At 43.4% G+C, this 20,348-nt stretch overlaps 1 protein-coding gene across 2 annotated transcripts in view; it reads left to right on the top strand.

The window, feature by feature from the left end:
• The window catches only part of TEX55 (testis expressed 55), a 532,765-nt gene that overhangs the window by 43,773 nt on the left and 468,644 nt on the right, over window positions 1–20,348 (top strand). For both annotated transcript variants that reach the window (XM_078656720.1, XM_078656721.1), the window contains exon 2: window positions 18,962–19,543. In XM_078656720.1, coding sequence (XP_078512846.1) covers window positions 18,974–19,543 — 570 coding nt within the window. In that variant the 5' untranslated portion in view covers window positions 18,962–18,973. The remainder of the gene's footprint in view (window positions 1–18,961; window positions 19,544–20,348) is intronic.

The following is a 20,348-nucleotide window of genomic DNA, read 5'->3' as shown; positions in this document are numbered from 1 at the left end:
TTTAGGGGCACCCTCTCACAAGCACCATGCCTTCAGGTTGCAAAGGCCTGCTAAAGCGATTTAAGTGAAGTGACCCTAGATATAGGAAATCTATATCTTTAGTAAGTAGTGCAAGCACCAGCTTACACAGGCTTCAATGGCAGGAATGTAGTTCCATTTTGGATGGTCTTCCATGGTTGGTATAATGCATGCTTTAGCCCAGGGGGGACCTTTGTTATGTTATGTTATGTTATGTTGTCTTGTAAAGCGCATGGCTACCCCAGCAATGGGGCGTCCCAACACTTTAGACCACTGGGGAACCCGTCCTGGCTTTCCCTGTGAGATGATCCCTGCTGGGTATCTCCAAGGTGAAACCAGGCATCCCCGGTGTATGTGGGGGGCCAATTTAGAGATGAGGCAAGCTAATGCCCAGAGTTGCCGAGTGTGATCCCTGGTTAGAGTAGGCACCGAAGCGAGAATTATCGAGTCCGCTGACCCTGGTCCACGACCCTGCCGCGTCGGGAATTGAACCCTGGTCCCGGGCCGTCCTCTGCTTCCGGGTCTGCCGCCTCTAACCAGTGAGCCACACCATTCCACTTTGAGGTACCTATGCCGTGGGTACATTTGAACTATATACTAGGGGCTTATAAGGGTACCCCACTATCCAATCTGAGGTGTACCTAAGTCCTGAACACAACAATTTAGGGGAAAAGCAGATAGACTGGGGTCCTGATTAGCAGGATACCAGTCAGACTAGTCAAATACAGCTTAGCACCAGGCAAAAGTGGGAGTAACCATAAAAGCAGATCCTACTTTCCTACATGTGCCACCACAGGTGCTTTGAAAGTAGTGTGTTTCTCATCGTAGAGACATACCATATATTCTTTGAGCGCTATGTTTGACAGTGCCGCTGTTTAAGGATTTGCCTAGTCTCATTCCCATTAATAAGTCAGTAGGCTTTTTTTAATTTAAAAAAATGTACTTAAACACTTTGCAAAAGTTTGAATAGTGCCCCCATAATTGATATGTGAATTCTTCAAATATATGATTTTTTTAAACAAAATATATAATTTTTTTAATTGAATACCTGTTTTTATCTTAATGTAAAATTATCACTGTCATTGGTGTAGATCCAGGCCGGGCTCTGCACTTCTGTCAGCAGCTGCAGCTAGGGCTGGAAAATCACAGCTCCAAAACCTGTTTGTGCTGTGTGCCTCTCTTTGGAAGGGGTCAGGAGGTTTGATCAGCTTATGTTGAAAAATTCATTTTTGCCTCGAATCTAAATCATGTTTACCAAAACAGTCGCCCACAGGAACAGGAGTTTAGTCCATGTCAGTCAAGAACTCCAGATTCTTTTCCTAGTCCTGATGTCACTGAAGCGGGAATAAATACAGCTGTGGAGTATTTAAGGCCACAAGGCAATAGTTGAGTAGGCCTGATTTGGCAGGCCTGTCTTAGAGTACCCCATATATGTCTAATCCACTGCTGAGGCTCCGGTGCCAGCCTCTCTCCTGAGGGTGCCTCATTTCACCCCCTCCTCACTCTGTTACCCCTGTCTCCCCCAGTCAGCAGCATCTCCCTCGTGCACTACCTTCCCTCCACTCCTCGGAGTCCGTCATACTCAAGGGCATCATAGAGGGGCTAGGGAGAGGATGCATGTGTGTGGTATTGGAAAGAGTTTCAGTGTCCAGAACCAGACCTGCAGAGGACAGGTTGGGGAGAGCTCTATTCTTGGGATAGTGAGCTGGATTAAGGAGAATTATGGACTCTGGATGTAAGGCAAGTCTTTCATCCTTCTCAGGTTGATAAACTGAGCACCAATGAGTTGTGTACCAGTCCCTCAAGGTGTAACTTTTAACGGTATGCTTTTGTTAGTGTCATGAGAATGAATAGCCAGACATTCCCACGTGAAATTGAGTTCAGAGAATCAGTCTACTCTCACTAGTAGGCAGGTGCCAGCACTGGAGGTAGAGTTTTGAAGGCTAAGGCTCAGTGAGGGGCATGTCAGCACATGGGCTGATGGGAAGGACTTATAGATTGGCTTGCAAGGATCGCAGATAAGAAGCACGTCAATACTGTGGAGAACTCGTAGCGAATGTGGACATCAGCACTGGGCTCTGGAGGGCCCAGTGAAGGAACATTATCACAGTTGGATGGAGTTACAGCTCTGTGACAAGGGGAATCTCTGTACATGGGTCCTGAAGGCTGATTTGTACTCCTACACACAACCTTTCATGTATTCCATCTCATGAAATGCAGGGCATTCATATTCATATCTCAACAGCTCTCTTCTTTCTGCATACCTGTACCTGTCTAGCTTTCCCAAGTATAAGGTTAAGGATGTTAGGGGCCTCTGGAAAGACCTATTTTAACTGCTTATGTGTGACCCAAATAATACAAGTTTAACATTATGTGGGCTTGAAATAGAAGAAAATGGATAATAAAATGTAAAGTTGTTCGGAACTGTTCCACTCCCCTAAAAAGTACCCTGCCCAGGCCCCAAAACTCCTTGAACTGATAGTGGAGAAGAGAGGCCAAAAGGCAGTAAAAGACTGGCTGTACAGACCAATAGAAGACCATGGATGCTCGGAGGGACAGGTACCCAGACAGAAGACGGCGAGTGACAGACGCTGCTGCTCGGGTGGTCCTGCGCGGCACGTGCGGGTCATGAAGCATCCCGTGCCCCTCCTCCATTGGCTCGGGCCTCCTGTCCACGGCCCAGATGTCGCGTCAGATGTGCGCACACAAAAGCTTCCGATGAAGACAACAGAACGTGCCGTTTGTCAGGTCTGTCAGAAAGGAAACCTCTGAAAGGGCCATCGCCTAGAGGAAATCGATGGTCACGGGCCGCTTTCGGTGGGAAGAGGCGGCCAGCTGTTTGACGCGGACATGAAAGGCCGTCCGGCGAGGGCTTCTGGGAGCTGCGACAGGCGGTGAAAACCTCAACAGCTTCCACACACTGAGGAGATGACCGCACTCCCAGAAATCTGTCTTCTTATTGAAACGTCACTACATTACTCAGTGCTTTTTAAAGGTGAATACACTTAAAACAAGTCCCCTTTGTACGCACCAGCATTGCATTGCTTCACCGCCCGGCCGTCTCAGGTACCCAGGATCGGTGACATCACCAACACAGGAGCAGTGGCCAATGGCGAGCTAGCAGGGCGGAGTCTCGGAGGCGGTCGAAGGACAGGGGCTACGAATCCTGCGCAGCAGCCGTCCTGCCCCGCCTCTGCACCGCAGCCGCCATTCCCGCAGCACACCGCAGGTCCCGCCGGAGCACTTTTCAGCCTGCCCCTGGTTTGGAGCCCCTGGCCACGTCGCCCCCGCCCGCCCATCCATCAGGAGCCGAGGACCCGGCGACTGTCCCCAACAGCAGCGGTGAGGAGCGTGTGTGTGTGTGTGCCTGCTCGCATGTGTGTGCCTGCTCGCGTGTGTGTGTGCTTGCGTGTGTGCCTGCGTGTGTGTGTACCTGCGTGTGTGCCTGTCTGCGTGTGTGTGCATGTGTGTATGTGTGTGTTTGCGCACCTCAGAGAATCTGAGGCAGGAGATGGGCATGGCGCCGGACTGGACGTGCACGTCCACAGACACCAATCGCCACGCGTGCTCGACCCCTGTCTCAGATTCCCAGGAGACGGGCGACAATAGTTGTCGAGTAGGATGCAATGCTTCACATTGCTGAGCTCGACCTAAAACGGGGAGGAAAGAGATAAGGACAAGGTGATACAGAGATTGGAAGTGGATAGGGATAAGAAAAGGTGTGAGGAGGAGATAAGAGATTCATGATGATACAACAGAGAGAGGAATGAAATGTAGAATGATTAGGGAACAAGATTCAGTGGCTCCGGGGTTCAGAGGTGCACAGAGCCCACTGGCTCTGTAATGTGTACCTTTTCATACCTGCCCAAAGCTGAGGGGAGGTCAACTTTTTTCTGACTTAAATTAGGGACTATGGTACCCTTGCTATGCCACTGATTTTGGTAGCTTGCATGTGGCACATACTTGCATATTAAGTTGTTGCTTGTCTTCAGTGCAGATAGCCCTGACTGTAGGGCATGAAGCACCTTTATTGCCGCACACAAAGGAAAAGAATTAGAGGGAACATTGGTTGCTAGACCTAAAAAGTAATTCTTAATTCATAGAAGTGGAATTTGGGCTTATTCAGGTTGCCTACATCCAGCGTGTAAGTGAAGGAACTTGCCACAAATGTTGATGGCTGTGACTGCCTTTTCAGTGTCAATGAATGTGTAAGTGGCAAAAGCAATTCTCTGCATCATCAGTATTGTATAGCTCCAAGATATCCAGAAAGTAAAAAAGAAATTAATGAAATGCAACCCCTCTATCCCTGGCTTCAAAAGAGACATCAACCTCCTCCTCCTCAACAAGTACTTTAATTCTTAGACCTCTGATCCTGGTTTACTATTCTCGTGCTTAGGACTGAACCTTATGTCATAGTCGGCTATTTGCTTGTTTGCTTATGCTGTCTACTGATCCTCTCGAACTGTTATCATGGTTTCTGTTACTGTGCTGTTGTTGTGTTCTCTTATCTATTGAGTCTCACCTCACATGTTTATCGTGTTCCAGATGCACTGGATTGGCTCACAATCATGTAAAGTGCTCTGACAACTTTGGGTCTAGATATCGCCATATAAAACATATATATACATTTATAAATAAATGCTTGAATTAATGTTAGCCTCTGGTGATTATTCTGGGCTCCTACCATTCCACAGTTCTTTAGCTCGTCTGTGCTATAGCAGATGGAGTCAAACCATATGCAAATGAATCTTGGCCCTCCTCTAAAAGTAACAGTCCGAACCACCAACCCACGTTTCACTGATATATTTTTTTTAACATATTCTTATTGTGGTATAATTTCATTGCAGCCATCAGTACATGTTAAAAATCATGCACCTGTGTACCATACTGAGATATATATATATATATATATACACACATATATATATATATATATATATATATATATATATTACCTACTGGCGGTCGCCAGTAGGTATATATAGTTAGGATTTTTTCTCTATGGGTTTTTTGAAAATTCTATGTCTAATAACTTTGGCGTTTGTGGACGGAATTGGCTGAAATTTTCAGGAAAATGGCACATTTTGTTTCTGAGCAGCCCTTGAAAATTTGGGGGGGGTTCGTCAAGGGGGGGCTGAGAAAAAAGGGGGGTCCCAAAACATGTTTTTAACATTGAGTTTTCCATAGGGCGGTTGGCCTCACTTTTAGCCCGAACGGCTGAATGGATTTGCACGAAACTTGGCAAAATTGTAGGGACTGGTAGCCCGATGTGCCTTTTGTAGGTCTCAATATATGTGCTCCAGTGGATTTTGAGAAATTAACGTTTAAAAAAAGATATATATCTGTAACAGCGGACCGGGCAGCGCTCCAGGACGCGTACTTTTCGCGCAACGGAGCTTTGTGAAGCGAAGCTGATTGGTTCTCCGGCATCTGTCAACATTCCAAACAGTCCGTAGCGGCCGCCATCTTGTCTCTCGGTAGGATCGAGAGACAAGAGGAGGCCAAAGCGAAGGGGCAAATGACCATAAGGGGGAATAGTAGATCCTCGCTGACCCCCTACGTTTGATGTGGAGGTTTTAAAAGGGCCCCGCGGGGCAAAAAAAAAAATAATAATAATAATCGAACGGCTGAATGGATTTGCACGAAACTTGGCAAAATATTAGGGACTGGTAGCCCGATGTGCCTTTGCTAGGTCTCAATATATGTGCTCCAGTGGATTTTGAGAAATTAACGTTCAAAAAAAGATATATATCTGTAACAGCGCTCCGCTTCGCGTACTTTTTGCGTTACGGAGCTTTGCGAAGCTGATTGGTTCTCCGGCGTCTGTCAACATTCCAAACAGTCCGTAGCGGCCGCCATCTTGTCTCTCGGTAGGATTGAGAGACAAGAGGAGGCCAAAGCGAAGGGGGAAATGACCATAAGGGGGCATAGTAGATCCTTCCTGACCTCTTAGGTTTGATGTACCATTTTGCCAAGTTTGGTGTAATTCCGTTCAGCCATTCAGGCTGTAGACGTATGTAAATGTCCTATGGAAAATTGCATGGGGAAAACACATTTGAAAGTGTTGAAATTTAGAACCAATTAAAATGTTACTTTGGTTTTGTATTTGTGTGTGATGAAAGTTAATTGGTTATGTATATATTTCAAATGAGAGGAAACCACAGCCATTTTGTGATACTACTGTCTGAGGTACATTTGTGAGGAATTTTTGGTGGTGAATTTCTGGTGTTTGATTTACACAGTACTAACACTTCTCCTACTTTTAAAAAGGTGAGTTGTTAATTTGTAAGGGGAACTATGTTGTACACTTGAAGATAATTTGAAAAATGTTTTCTGTTATTTATTTGCAGTCCTTCTGTTATACTAAATACTTGATAAAGTTAGTTTTATATTATGTATTACTAAAAACGATAAATGAAAGTGATTATTTTTTTCTGCAATTTACAGCAAGCAATTTCAAAATAAAATGGCTCACAATGAAGAGACCGTGGCAATTTCTTTTGAATTGTCCACTACATTGATTGAAATTGAGAGCACCAATAATGAAATATTGTCACAAGGAGGACATGACTTGTATGATTCCATTAGATTGATTGAAATGGACAGCACCAAGAATGAAATATTGTCACAAGGAGATGACTTGAATGATTCCACTACATTGATTGAAATTGAGAGCACCAATAATATTGTCACAAGGAGGAGATGACTTGTATGATTCCATTAGATTGATTGAAATGGACAGCACCAATAATGAAATATTGTCACAAGGAGGAGATGACTTGAATGATTCCACTACATTGATTGAAATTGAGAGCACCAATAATGAAATATTGTCACGAGGAGATGACTTGAATGATTCCACTACATTGATTGAAATTGACAGCACCAATAATGAAATATTGTCACAAGGAGGAGATGACTTGAATGATTTTTTTGATCAATCTCTTGATGGCGAATTTATCGAGTGTTTGGAGACCATAGAGTTACAAGAATCATCATTGGAGACTTTTCATGAGGACATTGCTGATGAGGACATGTTACTAGTTCTTTCAAATTTAGAAAATTCTGAAGAATAAATTTATATTTAGAAATCAAAAATTGTTTGAGACATTATTCATTTTTATTTTTAATTTATGAGGTTGTAGCGAAGTGATTGTAGTATAAAATGAGACTTATAGTATAGAGTGCAACATTTTTATGTTACATGGTAAGTTTACTCATATTTACTTCCCTTCTGCCACTATATTATCTCCAATGTGTATTTGACATCTCTTCTTCATCTCCGGCCTCCTTTCTCTCACTGTGTGTCTCCGATGCATCTTATCGCTGCTATTTTGTGTAATTACAGAAGAGAGTAAAATAAAATAGTTCGGAACGTGAAAAGGGGGCAAAGTAGAGTACTCCTCACCCCCTAGGCCTTTTTAGGCGGTCCCAAAAGGATCAGTTTCTGCTTTCCTGAGAGATTATGGTATGAGTTCCATATACCACAATAACTTGCATTACAACATGCAAGATATCTATCTCCTATTACCAACTTTTGGAGATATTCGCGCTAAGCGCGAATATCTCCAAAAAGTAACACCTGCCCTGAGCAGTTCTTAGCCATGTTATCCAATGGGAGGTGGATAACATGGCTAAGAGCATTAGCTCGGTAATGCATGAATATCGCTGAGTTTTTAGCGATATTCATGCATTGCGGCCGTTTATTATCGCATTTGCGATAAACCTTGATAATAGCAAGGTTTATCTTCGATAATTTCTGACGATGCTTAGTGGTAAAAAATTCGTTGGTAAGCATCGTTAGCGATAAATATCGCTTAACTTTGGTAATATGCCCCAACGTCTGTTAACGTTCGATTCGAAGGAAATGAGGAAGTGTTGAAAAACATTGTCTGCGCCATCTTGCCTTTTTTGAAATGCCACACTTTTGTCGTGCACGGCAGCCATTTTAGATGTCTTGACCAGACCCACTCTCTGCACGCTGTCGATTCGTAGCATGGCTCCTCACCCACGCAAGCATCTTCCCCAGGCACTGGTCACCACCGCTCTCTGTCTTATGCATGGGCAATAAACCTCCCCCCATCTGCGCTGCTCTTCCCTGAGAATCACACTCTGTGCCCGCCCGACACCTCCCTTTCGCCCTATTCACTACCGCACCCTCTGACACTCCTCTTCCTCTGTGTCCGATTGTCCAGGCTATCAGCTAGCCCTGCAGATGTAGTTTATGGCCCCAGCTGTAAAGAATCACCCCTCTTCAAAGGAGTTATAGTAGATCAAGGCCCACACCCGATGAGATCCGTCACACCACACGTGTTCCTACTATCTGAAAACCATCCTGTATTGTGATTGGGGAGGGGACCGAGCCTGAAGCGGAAGATTCCAGGAATGACTCTTTGTACATCAAAGTTTTTACAATTATGTGTCACATTAAAAATATATAGCACTCCAACAAAGTAGTAGGAATATAAAACTTTAATAACATATAAATATATACAACAAAACAAAAACAGTAAAAACATTTAAACAACGAAGAGACCGTGGCAATTTCTTTTGAATTATCCAATAGATTTATTGAAATTGACAGCACCAATAATGAAATATTCTTGTCAGTAGCGGTCTGTTGTGCGAATAGTTCCAAGGCAGCAGAACGCGCTGAAATCTAGATGGCACGAAGGTGATGTCTAGTAAGTTGCCGCCCAGCAAATAACGGCGTGGGGCGCCGCCGGGGTGAGTGAGTCCAGTAGGCACCACAGCTATTCTTACCGGCATTGCAGAATTACTGCTGGGGACAATGCCTGTGCTGTAGCAGGGTCACAGCAGAAACAAAAAGGATTCTGTTGAAGATGTTGTTGGTTTTCAATTTGAAAACAGTTCTGGTGTCAACTGCTATGCTAATGTAGTGGTTAATGTTTTGTTTTCTCTAGAAAATGTAAAAGAGGGGGAGGCAGTCCAAAGTTCCGTTAAAAGGGCAAAGGAAAGGATCGGTGGTTTGAACTATCAGTCAAAAAGGGGAGGGGGTGCAATAATTTTTCCTACCGGGTCACACTGTGCTTTCACCGGAAGTGAGGTCTGCAGGATTCTAGTAATTCAAAGTGAGGCTGGCGCCAGCATGGGAGCGCCGACGTCCCGCGGATACAGTTTCGTCACTCCACGGGCGATCATGGCAGTCATTCCCCATCGGGGGTCGGAGACTCCCGCGGCTCCTCTAGAATCTTCAAGGTCGTGGAGGACTACGGTGGTGGAGTCAACCAGTGACCGGGCCATTTCTTTATGCTGGGCCCGCTCTTGCCAGGTCGACCGCCATTTTGAGAGTTCGGCAGCTACCGGCGATCGCGGGGTCACATGAGCGGACGGGCTCCACCCTGCCGGGCGAGACGTTGCAGCATGGCCACAGTGGAAGAACCCTTTTCCGGGCGCCTGGAGCGCTGAGGGTGCAGCTGGGAAGCCTCCACCTGGGGAGGCGGGAGAGGCCTGTTCGCACCGTCTCTCCCTCCCAGTGCACCCCATGGCGTCTCGCTTGAGATTTGTTATGGCCGGACCAGGCGATGAGGACGAGGGGGGGGGGGGGGTCGGAGGCATGTGCAAGACATCCCCCCCCAGTGTTGTCGCAGCCATTATTCAAGAAAGAAGAAGTGTCCCGTCCGTCTTCGGGCCGGGCTTCCGGTAGATGTCGGCCGGACGCCCCTGGCTCTGGCCCCATGAACGGGTTTCTTGGTTTATCGGCTGCAGCCGGATCCCGTCGGCCTCGGCCCCCCGACCGTTGGTGGCCGGACCGGAAGAGCATGTGGCGGGACTACCTGCAACTCTCAAGGGCCACCGCGGCCGGACTGGGAGAGAGAGTGGAGGGTCGAGGAGACATTCCCCCCCCCTGCAACTGTTCAGCGTTGTAAAGGCAATCTCCTGGCCGGGTCCCGCTGGCCTCGGCCTCTCCTCCGGCTACACCCTACGTTAGGATCTCCTGGCCGAGGCGTGGCAGCAGGACCTGCCTTATATGGGCTGCTCCCGGCTGGGCGTAGTCGGAACCCTGCCCCACCTTGGAAGTTTCCAGAGTGGGGGCGGATGTTCTACTGACTTGCATTTTCCCTAGTCTATCGATTTTTTTGGCGTGGCAGGCGGTGGGACAGCGAGGGGTGATTTGGTTTCTCTTACTGTTTTTCTGGTCTCTCACCACTGGCATATTTTAACGTTTTCTTGTTTCTAGGACATTAATAGGTTTTATCATTACGTTATGTTATCGTTTCTTTGTTCGTTGTTTAATAAAAGTTCATGTTCATCAGTGGCCTACTGATTTTCGTTTTCCTATTCTTTTCTTTCCAGGTTGTTTCATGCTAAAGTTTCTGTTAACAGGATACAGTGATCACTTCGTTATTATTGCATATGTCCTTTTCACTAGGGGTGCTCTCTGGTCGGGCCAGATGACGTATCTCTAGTAAATGGTCCGGGTGAAACAGGTGCATCAATCAGTGGGGAGTAGATAGGCATGACAGATTACAACGGGGGAGAAAGGTCCGCATTACGTACCCTTTCACTACTTGCAAAGATTTTCCTACGTTTATTTGCAAACAGGGAATACCTCCAAAAAGAACTAATTCCCAAACAGTCAATGTTAGGACAATCAATCAATCAATGAGGAATGAAATAGGTACGACGTGTTAAAGGCTTGCGTTACCTACCCTTCACTATCTGCAAAGGGAGAGAGAATATTCCTATTCTTCCTCGTTTGCAGGCAGAGAAGATCCTTAAGAGAATTAACTTCGAACAATTCAATGCTCGATTCAAACAATCAACAAGGGGTACTGTGAACACAAATGAACGCCGCTTATGTACATACGCATTGCTATTTTCAACAGGTTGTTCCTAATGTTTCTATTTTAGCGAGGTCAAAAAGAGATCCCATTAGTGGCCTACTGATTTTGCTCGATTCCTTTTGTTTTTTTACACGATTTTTCGCTATCTGCAAAGACTAAACAGAGTATTGCGACTCTGTGCTTGTTTGTAAATAGAGAATGAACCAAAGAGAACAATCAATCAAATGGAGAGAGAAGCAGGCACGACGGATTACAAAGGGGGCAAAGGGCTGCGTTAACTACCCTTCACTATCTGCAAAGAGAGAGTACTCCTAATAGAAATGAGGGGTGGGGGGCAGCATTCAAAGCAGATCAGTGTGCATAAACACGAAAATGTTTTTACTTACCACGTACTTGACATTCGACAGCTTATGATATTTGCTATTAAAAAACCATTGAAATTCACTGAAAAAACCATAGGTTATAGACCATATATAGTTAGGAATTAGCATTTACAAAACCTTGAAAATTCACTGAAAAAACCATAGGTTATACACCATATTAGCATTTAAAAAACCTTATTTTACTCACACAAAACCATTGAAATTCCATATATAGTTAGTTGCACTAACTATATATCGCGCACCCGCAATCCACTGCTGATCATGTCACATATTACATCATTCATGACATGGTCAGTGACATCACTGATGACATCTCAAATGACATCACTGATGAGATCACTGATGACATCTCATTTGACATCAATGACCACATCACTGATGATATCATTCATGTGACAATACAATGCATCTCCTCACGTTTTAATATAACCTCTGTTTCACCCAGTGTTAAATACAGAGTATAATTTTTGAAACCATTGACACACCAATACTAGTTACTACATACGTACTCACTGATTCCTACGTCTACACACACATTCACTCATTCACCCATACAATCATTCATACATACAATCACTCATCTTTACAACACTATCATATGCACTCATACACCTATACAGACACTTACACTCTGCCACTCATCCATGGAGTTACTCACACACCTAGTCAGTCCTGTAAAGAATCAATCACACTTCCATTTTCTTGTCTATACAGTTAAACATAGAGCACCTTACATTTTCAAACATATACTAACACATACTTACTTTCTTATACAATCATTGATACAAGTACACATTGATCTGCACAGAGTCACACACCTCCCAGCCAGCCACACACACACTCAGTCTCCTATACAAATACTTGGACAATCAATCAATAACCCATATAGTTAATCATATAGCTACTGATCAACACATGCAGCAGTTTACAGAACAACAGACATAATGATGCACAAATTAAGACAGTTTAGTCACTAACCCATGCACTCAGTGAGACACATTTAATCACTCACTCATACATTCAGTCATGCACCTACTAAATCCTTTGTCCAGACACTTATACATCTACTCATTCTTCAATATGTAAAACATATTTAAACTTTACAGAAACACACAGTCACTGGATGATGTCATCAGTGATCTCATCAGTGATGTCATTTGAGATGTCATCAGTGATGTCACTGACCATGTCATGAATGATGTAATATGTGACATGATCAGCAGTGGATTGCGGGTGCGCGATATATAGTTAGTGCAACTAACTATATATGGAATTTCAATGGTTTTGTGTGAGTAAAATAAGTTTTTTTAAATGCTAATTCCTAACTATATATGGTGTATAACCTATGGTTTTTTCAGTGAATTTTCAAGGTTTTGTAAATGCTAATTCCTAACTATATATGGTCTATAACCTATGGTTTTTTCAGTGAATATATATATATATATATATATATATATATCCAAGTTTTCAATGCTTTCCTAAATTGCAAGAGATGTGTATTATTTCTCAATTCCTTAAATGCAATGCATGAACCATTCCAAGATTGCGAATTCGCAATCTGGGGCCGCTATTTACCACGAAGTCAAACTACGTGGTAAATAGCAAAAACTTAGAAATATGCACTTTAGTGCATTTTTCTAAGTTGTATGTTACACACACACATGTCCTTGGGACATGTGTGTGCGCAACACCAGTGAACATTACCATTTCAGGGGTGCAACAGGGTGTCCTTTGGACACCCTGGCACCCTTGAAACTGCGGCACATTTGCGATTCGCTAATTGCTAATCGCAAATAAGGAATGACTCCCCATACATTCCTATGGGCCTTTAGGCCCATAGAATGAATGGGAAAGCCATTCCTTATTATAATCGCAAATAAGGAATCAGTAGAAATCGCAAATAATATTGCGATTCCTACATGCATTCCGTTTTGCGAGTCTTTAATAGCGAATCCTTAAAATTCGCTATTAAGGACTCGCAAAACATAACTTTGATGCATCTGGGGGAAAGTGATTTAAAAGCTATAATTTCCATTATTGGGAGCCAGTGAAGTTCTCTCATTGCTGTAGAGGGAGATGACATTCTTAATCTATTCAGTGCTAGTTTTGCGGTTCCTGTTTGGACTCTGTATAATATTTTTATTAGATAGTCTGTTATTTCTAACAGTAGCGCTTTACAGTAGTCAAGCCTGCATAAGATGGTACTTTGCTCTATCAGTGTTCTAGCTTGTGTTGGTAAGAGGGATACGAGGGATAAGAGTATTCCTAAGTTGCATGGAAGTGCAAAGCAGGTACCTGCCGTCTTGTTGACATGGTTCTTCATTGGTATTGTATGGGAGTCACTTTCTTGACTGCCCCTGTCTATAGTGTTAGGGTTTTGTCCACCCATCTCTCCTATCATTAGGTTTAATGCTCAGTTTCTATCAATCCTCGATGATTTTTTGGTCTTTTCCTTTTCTAAATGGTGCTGTCTCATAGTTGCATGCCTAGCTTTTCTTTTAAGGTGGTCTAGTCTCCGGAGGGCCTAGCAGACACTGGAGCAGCATTCTCCAATGTGATTGGTCCCATGTCAGTTTATCATCGCCCCTCATCATTTCCATATAAAGTTCTGCTAGTTACATTCAGATATTTCTGACAACCAGCAGCCCAATCAGGGTTTGAGGAGTTGGAACCAATGAATGGCTACCCTTTACTTCACTAGAATCAGCCCAAGCGGGATGAATTTACGTTTAATTTTCCCCTTCTTTGTTCTGGGGACTATACCCAGTATGTTCTGCTTTAAGTCAAGCGCAGGTCACATTGACATCTTTGCTGACCTGATCTCTCTGTGCTTCTTCTAGAAACTTGAACTACAGTATGGCTTTGCTCAAGAGGAGCTGTGTTTAGGATTCAGATGTATAACATAATTTTCAGCTTACCTAAACCTTATGGAAACAAGACTCTCAGTGCCTAATTCACAAAGGGTCTCTGCTCTTGTGATGGAGGCCCGCAGTTGTGGTGGAGGACCCGAAGTCATGGCGGGGTGGCCTGCACTTGTGCCGGGACCTCTGCAGTGCAGTTCCTCATTGTAGAGGTCCCGCCACAAGTATGGGGCCCCCGCCAAGACTGCGGGGCCTCCGCCATGAGTGCAGAGGCACTTTGTGAAATGTTCCCTCAGTTTTGAGACCTCTTTTTTTGTGCTGCTTGGAAGTTTCAGAACATCGCCAGCAGAGTACTGTCTGGTTTACAGAAGGTCAATAACATGATTGAGGATGTCAGATATGCCAAGGAGACTACACGACTTGTTTGAAAACCAAGTTTCAGAGAGGAAGGGCAGTGGCCTCAGCCTAAGTAAAAAAGAAATGTCACCATATGAAGTTCACCCTGAAACTCACTGTGCTGCTTTTGGGAGTTAGAGATGCGATGGTGTCAAAGATGATTAAAAAAAGATGGTAAGACTGGCACTGTCCCATGGTCTGCCCCTGAGCTGCTTTCTGGATGTGGCAGTTTTCTGTGTCAGGTTCTTGCCCAGCATATCGACGGCCGCTCAGTGATTCAGAGAAATTTGAAAGACATCTCAGTAGGTTTAGAACAGCAACCAGAAAGTTGATTTTCCTGATATCAAGGATGCTGTAGCGTCAGAAATGCTCTTAGCTTATTTTTGATCCAGTAAAGAGTGTCTCTTAGAACAGTTAATGCAAGTACCTATGGTCTGGGGGGCTACTTGTCAAAAAAGTAATATGATGATGGTGTTTGAGGGCACATTGGCACTTCCAATCGTGTTTTCATTTTGAATGTGGAAAATAATTCTTAGTTTGATATAGAAGCAATCAGCATTCTGCATGCTGCAGACATTTCCTTTACTACCTAAATGGTAATTCCTCAATTGTCATCGCAGATCCTAAACGATTGATTATCATCTCTGATGGATTGGCACCACATTCTCCAGATCAAATTGAAAGATATCTGCTTTAAAATCAATAATGGGTTTTAAGAAGATCTACATGTCTGATCTTGAGACCACCTCTGATTATCTCTCCCACCACCTGTGATTAGCACCTTCATGTGAATTCAAATAAGCAGATCTCTCTTGACCACTTTTCTTTCCAGCTGTGCTTATAACATACTATACTTCCTCTGAAATCCCTCCCTTATTTATGTCTGGTGCTGCTGTTTGTTTTTCATACTTTGTTGCCATTCCTGCTTTCCTTTTAGAGTTGCAGTAGAAACACTAAAAATATTACTGTGATCTTGTTTGTATTTATGTATTTCCTTACTTATCTTCTTTTTTTTCACTTACTCCCATTTCCTATCATTTCAAGTATGGTTGGGCAGTTTGGCTTTGTTGAATCGTCATTCGGACCTTTGTATTCAATTCTTTTATTGGGTCCTTAATGATTTTCTCCAATTGTTTCACCATTTTGGCTATTTTTAAAAATGGCATTTTCATAAAGACTGTTTGCTTTCCCTAAACTGGTTTATCATGGTACTTACAGAGTGTTCCCTAATAATTAGGCTCTGATTTGGAAATCGCGACAAGACAGCTGTTGTTGCAGTCTTTATTATGATCATTACCAATGAAGATGCTGTATCCTTCGCATTTTTCAGCCTTCTTAACCTCTCTGAGCAATGTGACATAATCCCAACACACACAGAGACAAGGTTGGGTACCAAAGCTTCAGAGAACACGCTGACCCAATCATCTCATTCCTAGGCAAATACTTTCAACAGGTTAAATATGGCCCCTTTCTAACTACATGCTAGACTTCAACTGAGCTGTCCACCAAAGATGTCTCTGTCTTAGGTCCTCTTCTGCATTGTGTGCATGCTATTGACAACAGAGTAGGCCACTTCTTTCATTCCTACACAGACTACTGACACGTCTAAGCAACCAATACCATATAGTCATGATCCAGTTAAAACTCAGCGGCCTCTCCGTGTCAGCCAGCAGCACATTCAGCATCCTCGGCTTTACATACAAAACATCTCATCAGCAGTACCTGGAGTAGCTCTTCCATAAGGTAAACCTCTACATAAACAACCATCTTCTGTGCTCCTCCAGCCTAAACATATCAGAGGCACCCCGCTTCAAGTTTGTTAAAAAAGCAAGGACACCTCACCTTTCAGGCCTGCAAATTGACCAGAGCACTTGAATTGTGAAATTTGTTCTAATGTCATTCTGGAAAGCTGACAATTTTCTGTTTAACACAGATCGGACTAACCATCCATGATATTCTGCTGTGCACCTACTGTAGACCAAGTCAAATGCTGCTTATCGTCACCTCCTGGCAGCTCTTACCTTTTGCACCCGACTGAGAGTTGTGACCAAAAGTCCATCCCATCCAGCCCGCTACACGCTACTGCCTGAGTGTACAAGAACATTACAGGCTATCAGTAACAAGCCTTGTTGATTGCTGTAGTAACAATCTAAACTGCATTGAGGCTCTTGTTCGTAGTGTGCACAATAAAAGCATCTCATGGGCCCGCTTACTGCCCGAGTAGCTCTTCCATAAGTCAACCCGTAGACAAAAAAACATTCTCTGCGCTCATCCAACCTAAGCGTAGTAGAGAACTCTTGCTACAAGTATGTTAAAAAAGGAGAGAGATTGCACCAGTCAGCCCTTAATACTTGAATAGACTCCAAGCACTTAAGGGAGAGTCTTTTGCTAATGTCCTTCACAAAAGCTGACAATGTTCTATATATGTAAAAGATCAGGAGTGAGGCTTAGGCGCACAGCGTCAAGTTGAGTGGTAATAGGGAAAATTGGTGGTGGGTTAGAGATTGATAAAGGTGCTCCTACGGGCGACGCAACTGGCCGAATGCGTCCACTGAATACTTAAAGGTGAGTGTGCTACGTGGTACATAGATACATCCCCGTAAAGTGGGAACACTTGAAAGGTTCAGGTAAACTGACTCCAGTATAGTTCAATGAAAATGAAAGTTAATGAAGAGTCAATACGTAAGTTTTCATCATGTAGTCTTTTTTAGTGATTTCACGAAATTTTGTATGAGAGCGTTACATCACGCTGAACAAGTAAATACAATCCAAAGATATTTTCAAGGCATGCTCCAATGCATTTCGGACTAACAAAAGTCCTTTATCAAGGAGCGCTGTGGAAGGATACAAAAAATGCAACTTAGATCAACAATAAATGAATGCCAATACAGAAGTATTGTGCGAGAAAAGGTCTCAGTTTGCGGTGACAAAACCCGGTGTGTGCTTAACATGCATTCACGTGGCCGTCCACTTTAATGAAGCACACCACAGCGTGGCACAACTGAAGTATTTGGTACTTGAAATGGTTGCCCACGTTGAGGGCAGAGACAATAACAAAGTTCTCTTACAACGAGAGACCTCATGGATATATCGTCTCCAGTCGCTGAAACCGTTCGGTCTCAATGATCGGACCAAACTTAGTTGTTATTTATAATGGTTTACAATGTCACTGTTTAATGCAATGTTACCCGTCCTGCTTATGCACTTCACCCCGTTTACTTTCACCCACTACAAGATGGCCGCCCCCATCTTTTTCCACTTGGTGTCCTTCATCTATTTTAACCTCCACACACTCTCCCCCGTCGAACTCCGCGAAGCTCGAGAGATGCAGTTCACCGCTTGAACCTTTTCACAGTAAGTAATCACCACAGCGCGTCCCCCACCTCCTCAACCTCGCTAGGTTTTGATAACGCTTGTTAACGATCACGTTTCGTCTTCTTGCAGCTCGGATATGAGCGCCTAGCTGTTTTCACAAGCGTAAGATTCGTTTCAACCTCCATCTTTTGATATTTTGATCACCACACACGAATTTCCCTCACAACCTTTTTTCTGAGTAATGAAAGCATGCTCACAGATTGTAGTTTCACACGCACTCCCACATATTTGACAAATGCATGACCCCGTCTTGATTACCTCCTTTAATGTACACAATGGGGCTGTTTTACCCGCTCATTCACACGTGAATGCATGTTAAGCACACACCGGGTTTTGTCACCGCAAACTGAGACCTTTTCTCGCACAATACTTCTGTATTGGCATTCATTTATTGTTGATCTAAGTTGCATTTTTTGTATCCTTCCACAGCGCTCCTTGATAAAGGACTTTTGTTAGTCCGAAATGCATTGGAGCATGCCTTGAAAATATCTTTGGATTGTATTTACTTGTTCAGCGTGATGTAACGCTCTCATACAAAATTTCGTGAAATCACTAAAAAAGACTACATGATGAAAACTTACGTATTGACTCTTCATTAACTTTCATTTTCATTGAACTATACTGGAGTCAGTTTACCTGAACCTTTCAAGTGTGCCCACTTTACGGGGATGTATCTACGTACCACGTAGCACACTCACCTTTAAATGTTCTATATATAACACAGATCTGACTACCCATCCCTGTGCTGCTGTTCACCTACTGTAGACCATGTCAAATGCTCCTTCTCATTACCTGCTGGTAGCCCCAACTTTTTTCATTCGACCGAGAGTTGTGACAAGAAACACCAACCCATCCACCCCACTATTGCATCAGTGTATGAGAACATTAGAGGGTATAAGTAACGAGCCTTGTTGATTGTAATAGTAGCAATCTAAAATGCATTTGGACTATTTTGTTCCTAGCGTGCACAATAAAAGTGTAATAAATCAGTAATGTTGATAGCCCTATTCAGTACTGCGTAAACAAAGTTTTGGTAGCACGTCTGTGTTTTGTATGTGTACGTAAAGATTACGTTGCAAGACTCTTTCATACTTAGTAATTTTCTCTCACTTTGTCACAGGTGGTTTAAAATATGGACAACCCAGAGCATACCGGTGATCCATCACCATCACCATCACCATCTAAATCTAAATCTACTGTAGTGAAAACAAGCAGTGTTCATGCAACATCCCAGGAGGAAGAGGTGAAAACTAACGATGAGCCAGGGCTCTCTGAAGAAGGAGTGAGAGCCGGAGATGAACCAGCAGAGGAAGTAGTTGAAAGCAGCGATGAACCAGCATTGCCTCAAGGTGAACCAACAGTATCTCACGAGGAGCCCCATGAGCTGGAGGCACCCAGTGAGTCTCCACCACCCCAGACTGAGGATACTCAACCATTCCAGGAAGAAGGGGACATAACCAGCAGGCACGATCAGCCAGCTCCCCACGAGGAAGGGGACACAACCAGCAGAGACGATCAACTGGCACCTGAGGAGGAAGGGGTCATAACCAGCAGTGACCATCGGCCAGCATCTCAGGAGGAGCTAAGAGCAAGCGAATATCCACTTGAGGGGGAGGGGCTAACAACCAGTGAAGGCCAAACACCAGGCCAGGAGGAGCAGGAGAAGGCAGGAAGCGAATCCACACTCTTTCAAGAACAGAAGGTATTTCATGGCTAATAAACACTTGTAATATGCTAACAATAGTCAAAATCTTCAGATATATGACTAAATAGTCCAAAACTGCTCCCATGACCCATAAATTCAGGGATCTACTTATCATTTGAGAGGCTGTTGATTTTTGTGCTATATTTGGTCAGAAATGTTTTTAGAGGAAAACCCTGTATTTTGCAGAGCATCAGCAGTATTTAACTTTAAAATATGTAATTTGTAAATTTCTTAGGGCTAGAATATACAGTATTCTCACTGGACTGACTCTGGCCCTCAGTGTTACGTTTGCCGCCCGATCTCGGCTGTCACTAAGAGGTGCTGCTGGTACTAATTTGCCCCTGTGCTTGGTATGGAGCTTTACTCCAGCTGCAAATAGATGAGAATGTTAGTGACTTAAAATACAAGCACTGGCAAAGCCAATTGGTCTTGATTTTTATTTATGCTGTACGTAGTAATTGTTAATTTTGTTGAAACAATTATTACAACAGAAGGATCTGATTTTTATTTACTTGTACATATTTGAATTGTAATCTATATACACACTTAAAACATTGGAATATACATAATAAAATAGAATTGCAAGACTTTTAAAGGGAATTGAAAGCAAATTAAGATGTATTTTTAATTATATACTATTTAGATATACACTTGTTTACTTTCATTGTACCCATATTCATATATGATAAGGGGGCTAGTAAGGTATGTATGGTAGGAAGGTATGGTTTGTTTTCTATAGTAAGTTGTTCGTTACGGTGGGTTAGGTAGTTATAGTAAGTAAGAATGGCAGGTAGTTCGGCAG

The sequence above is a fragment of the Lissotriton helveticus genome, chromosome 8, assembly GCF_964261635.1.
Source record: "Lissotriton helveticus chromosome 8, aLisHel1.1, whole genome shotgun sequence".
Lineage (NCBI taxonomy): Eukaryota > Metazoa > Chordata > Amphibia > Caudata > Salamandridae > Lissotriton > Lissotriton helveticus.
The sequence above is the reverse complement of the archived record's forward strand: the minus strand, read 5'-3'. Positions and strand labels throughout refer to the sequence as shown.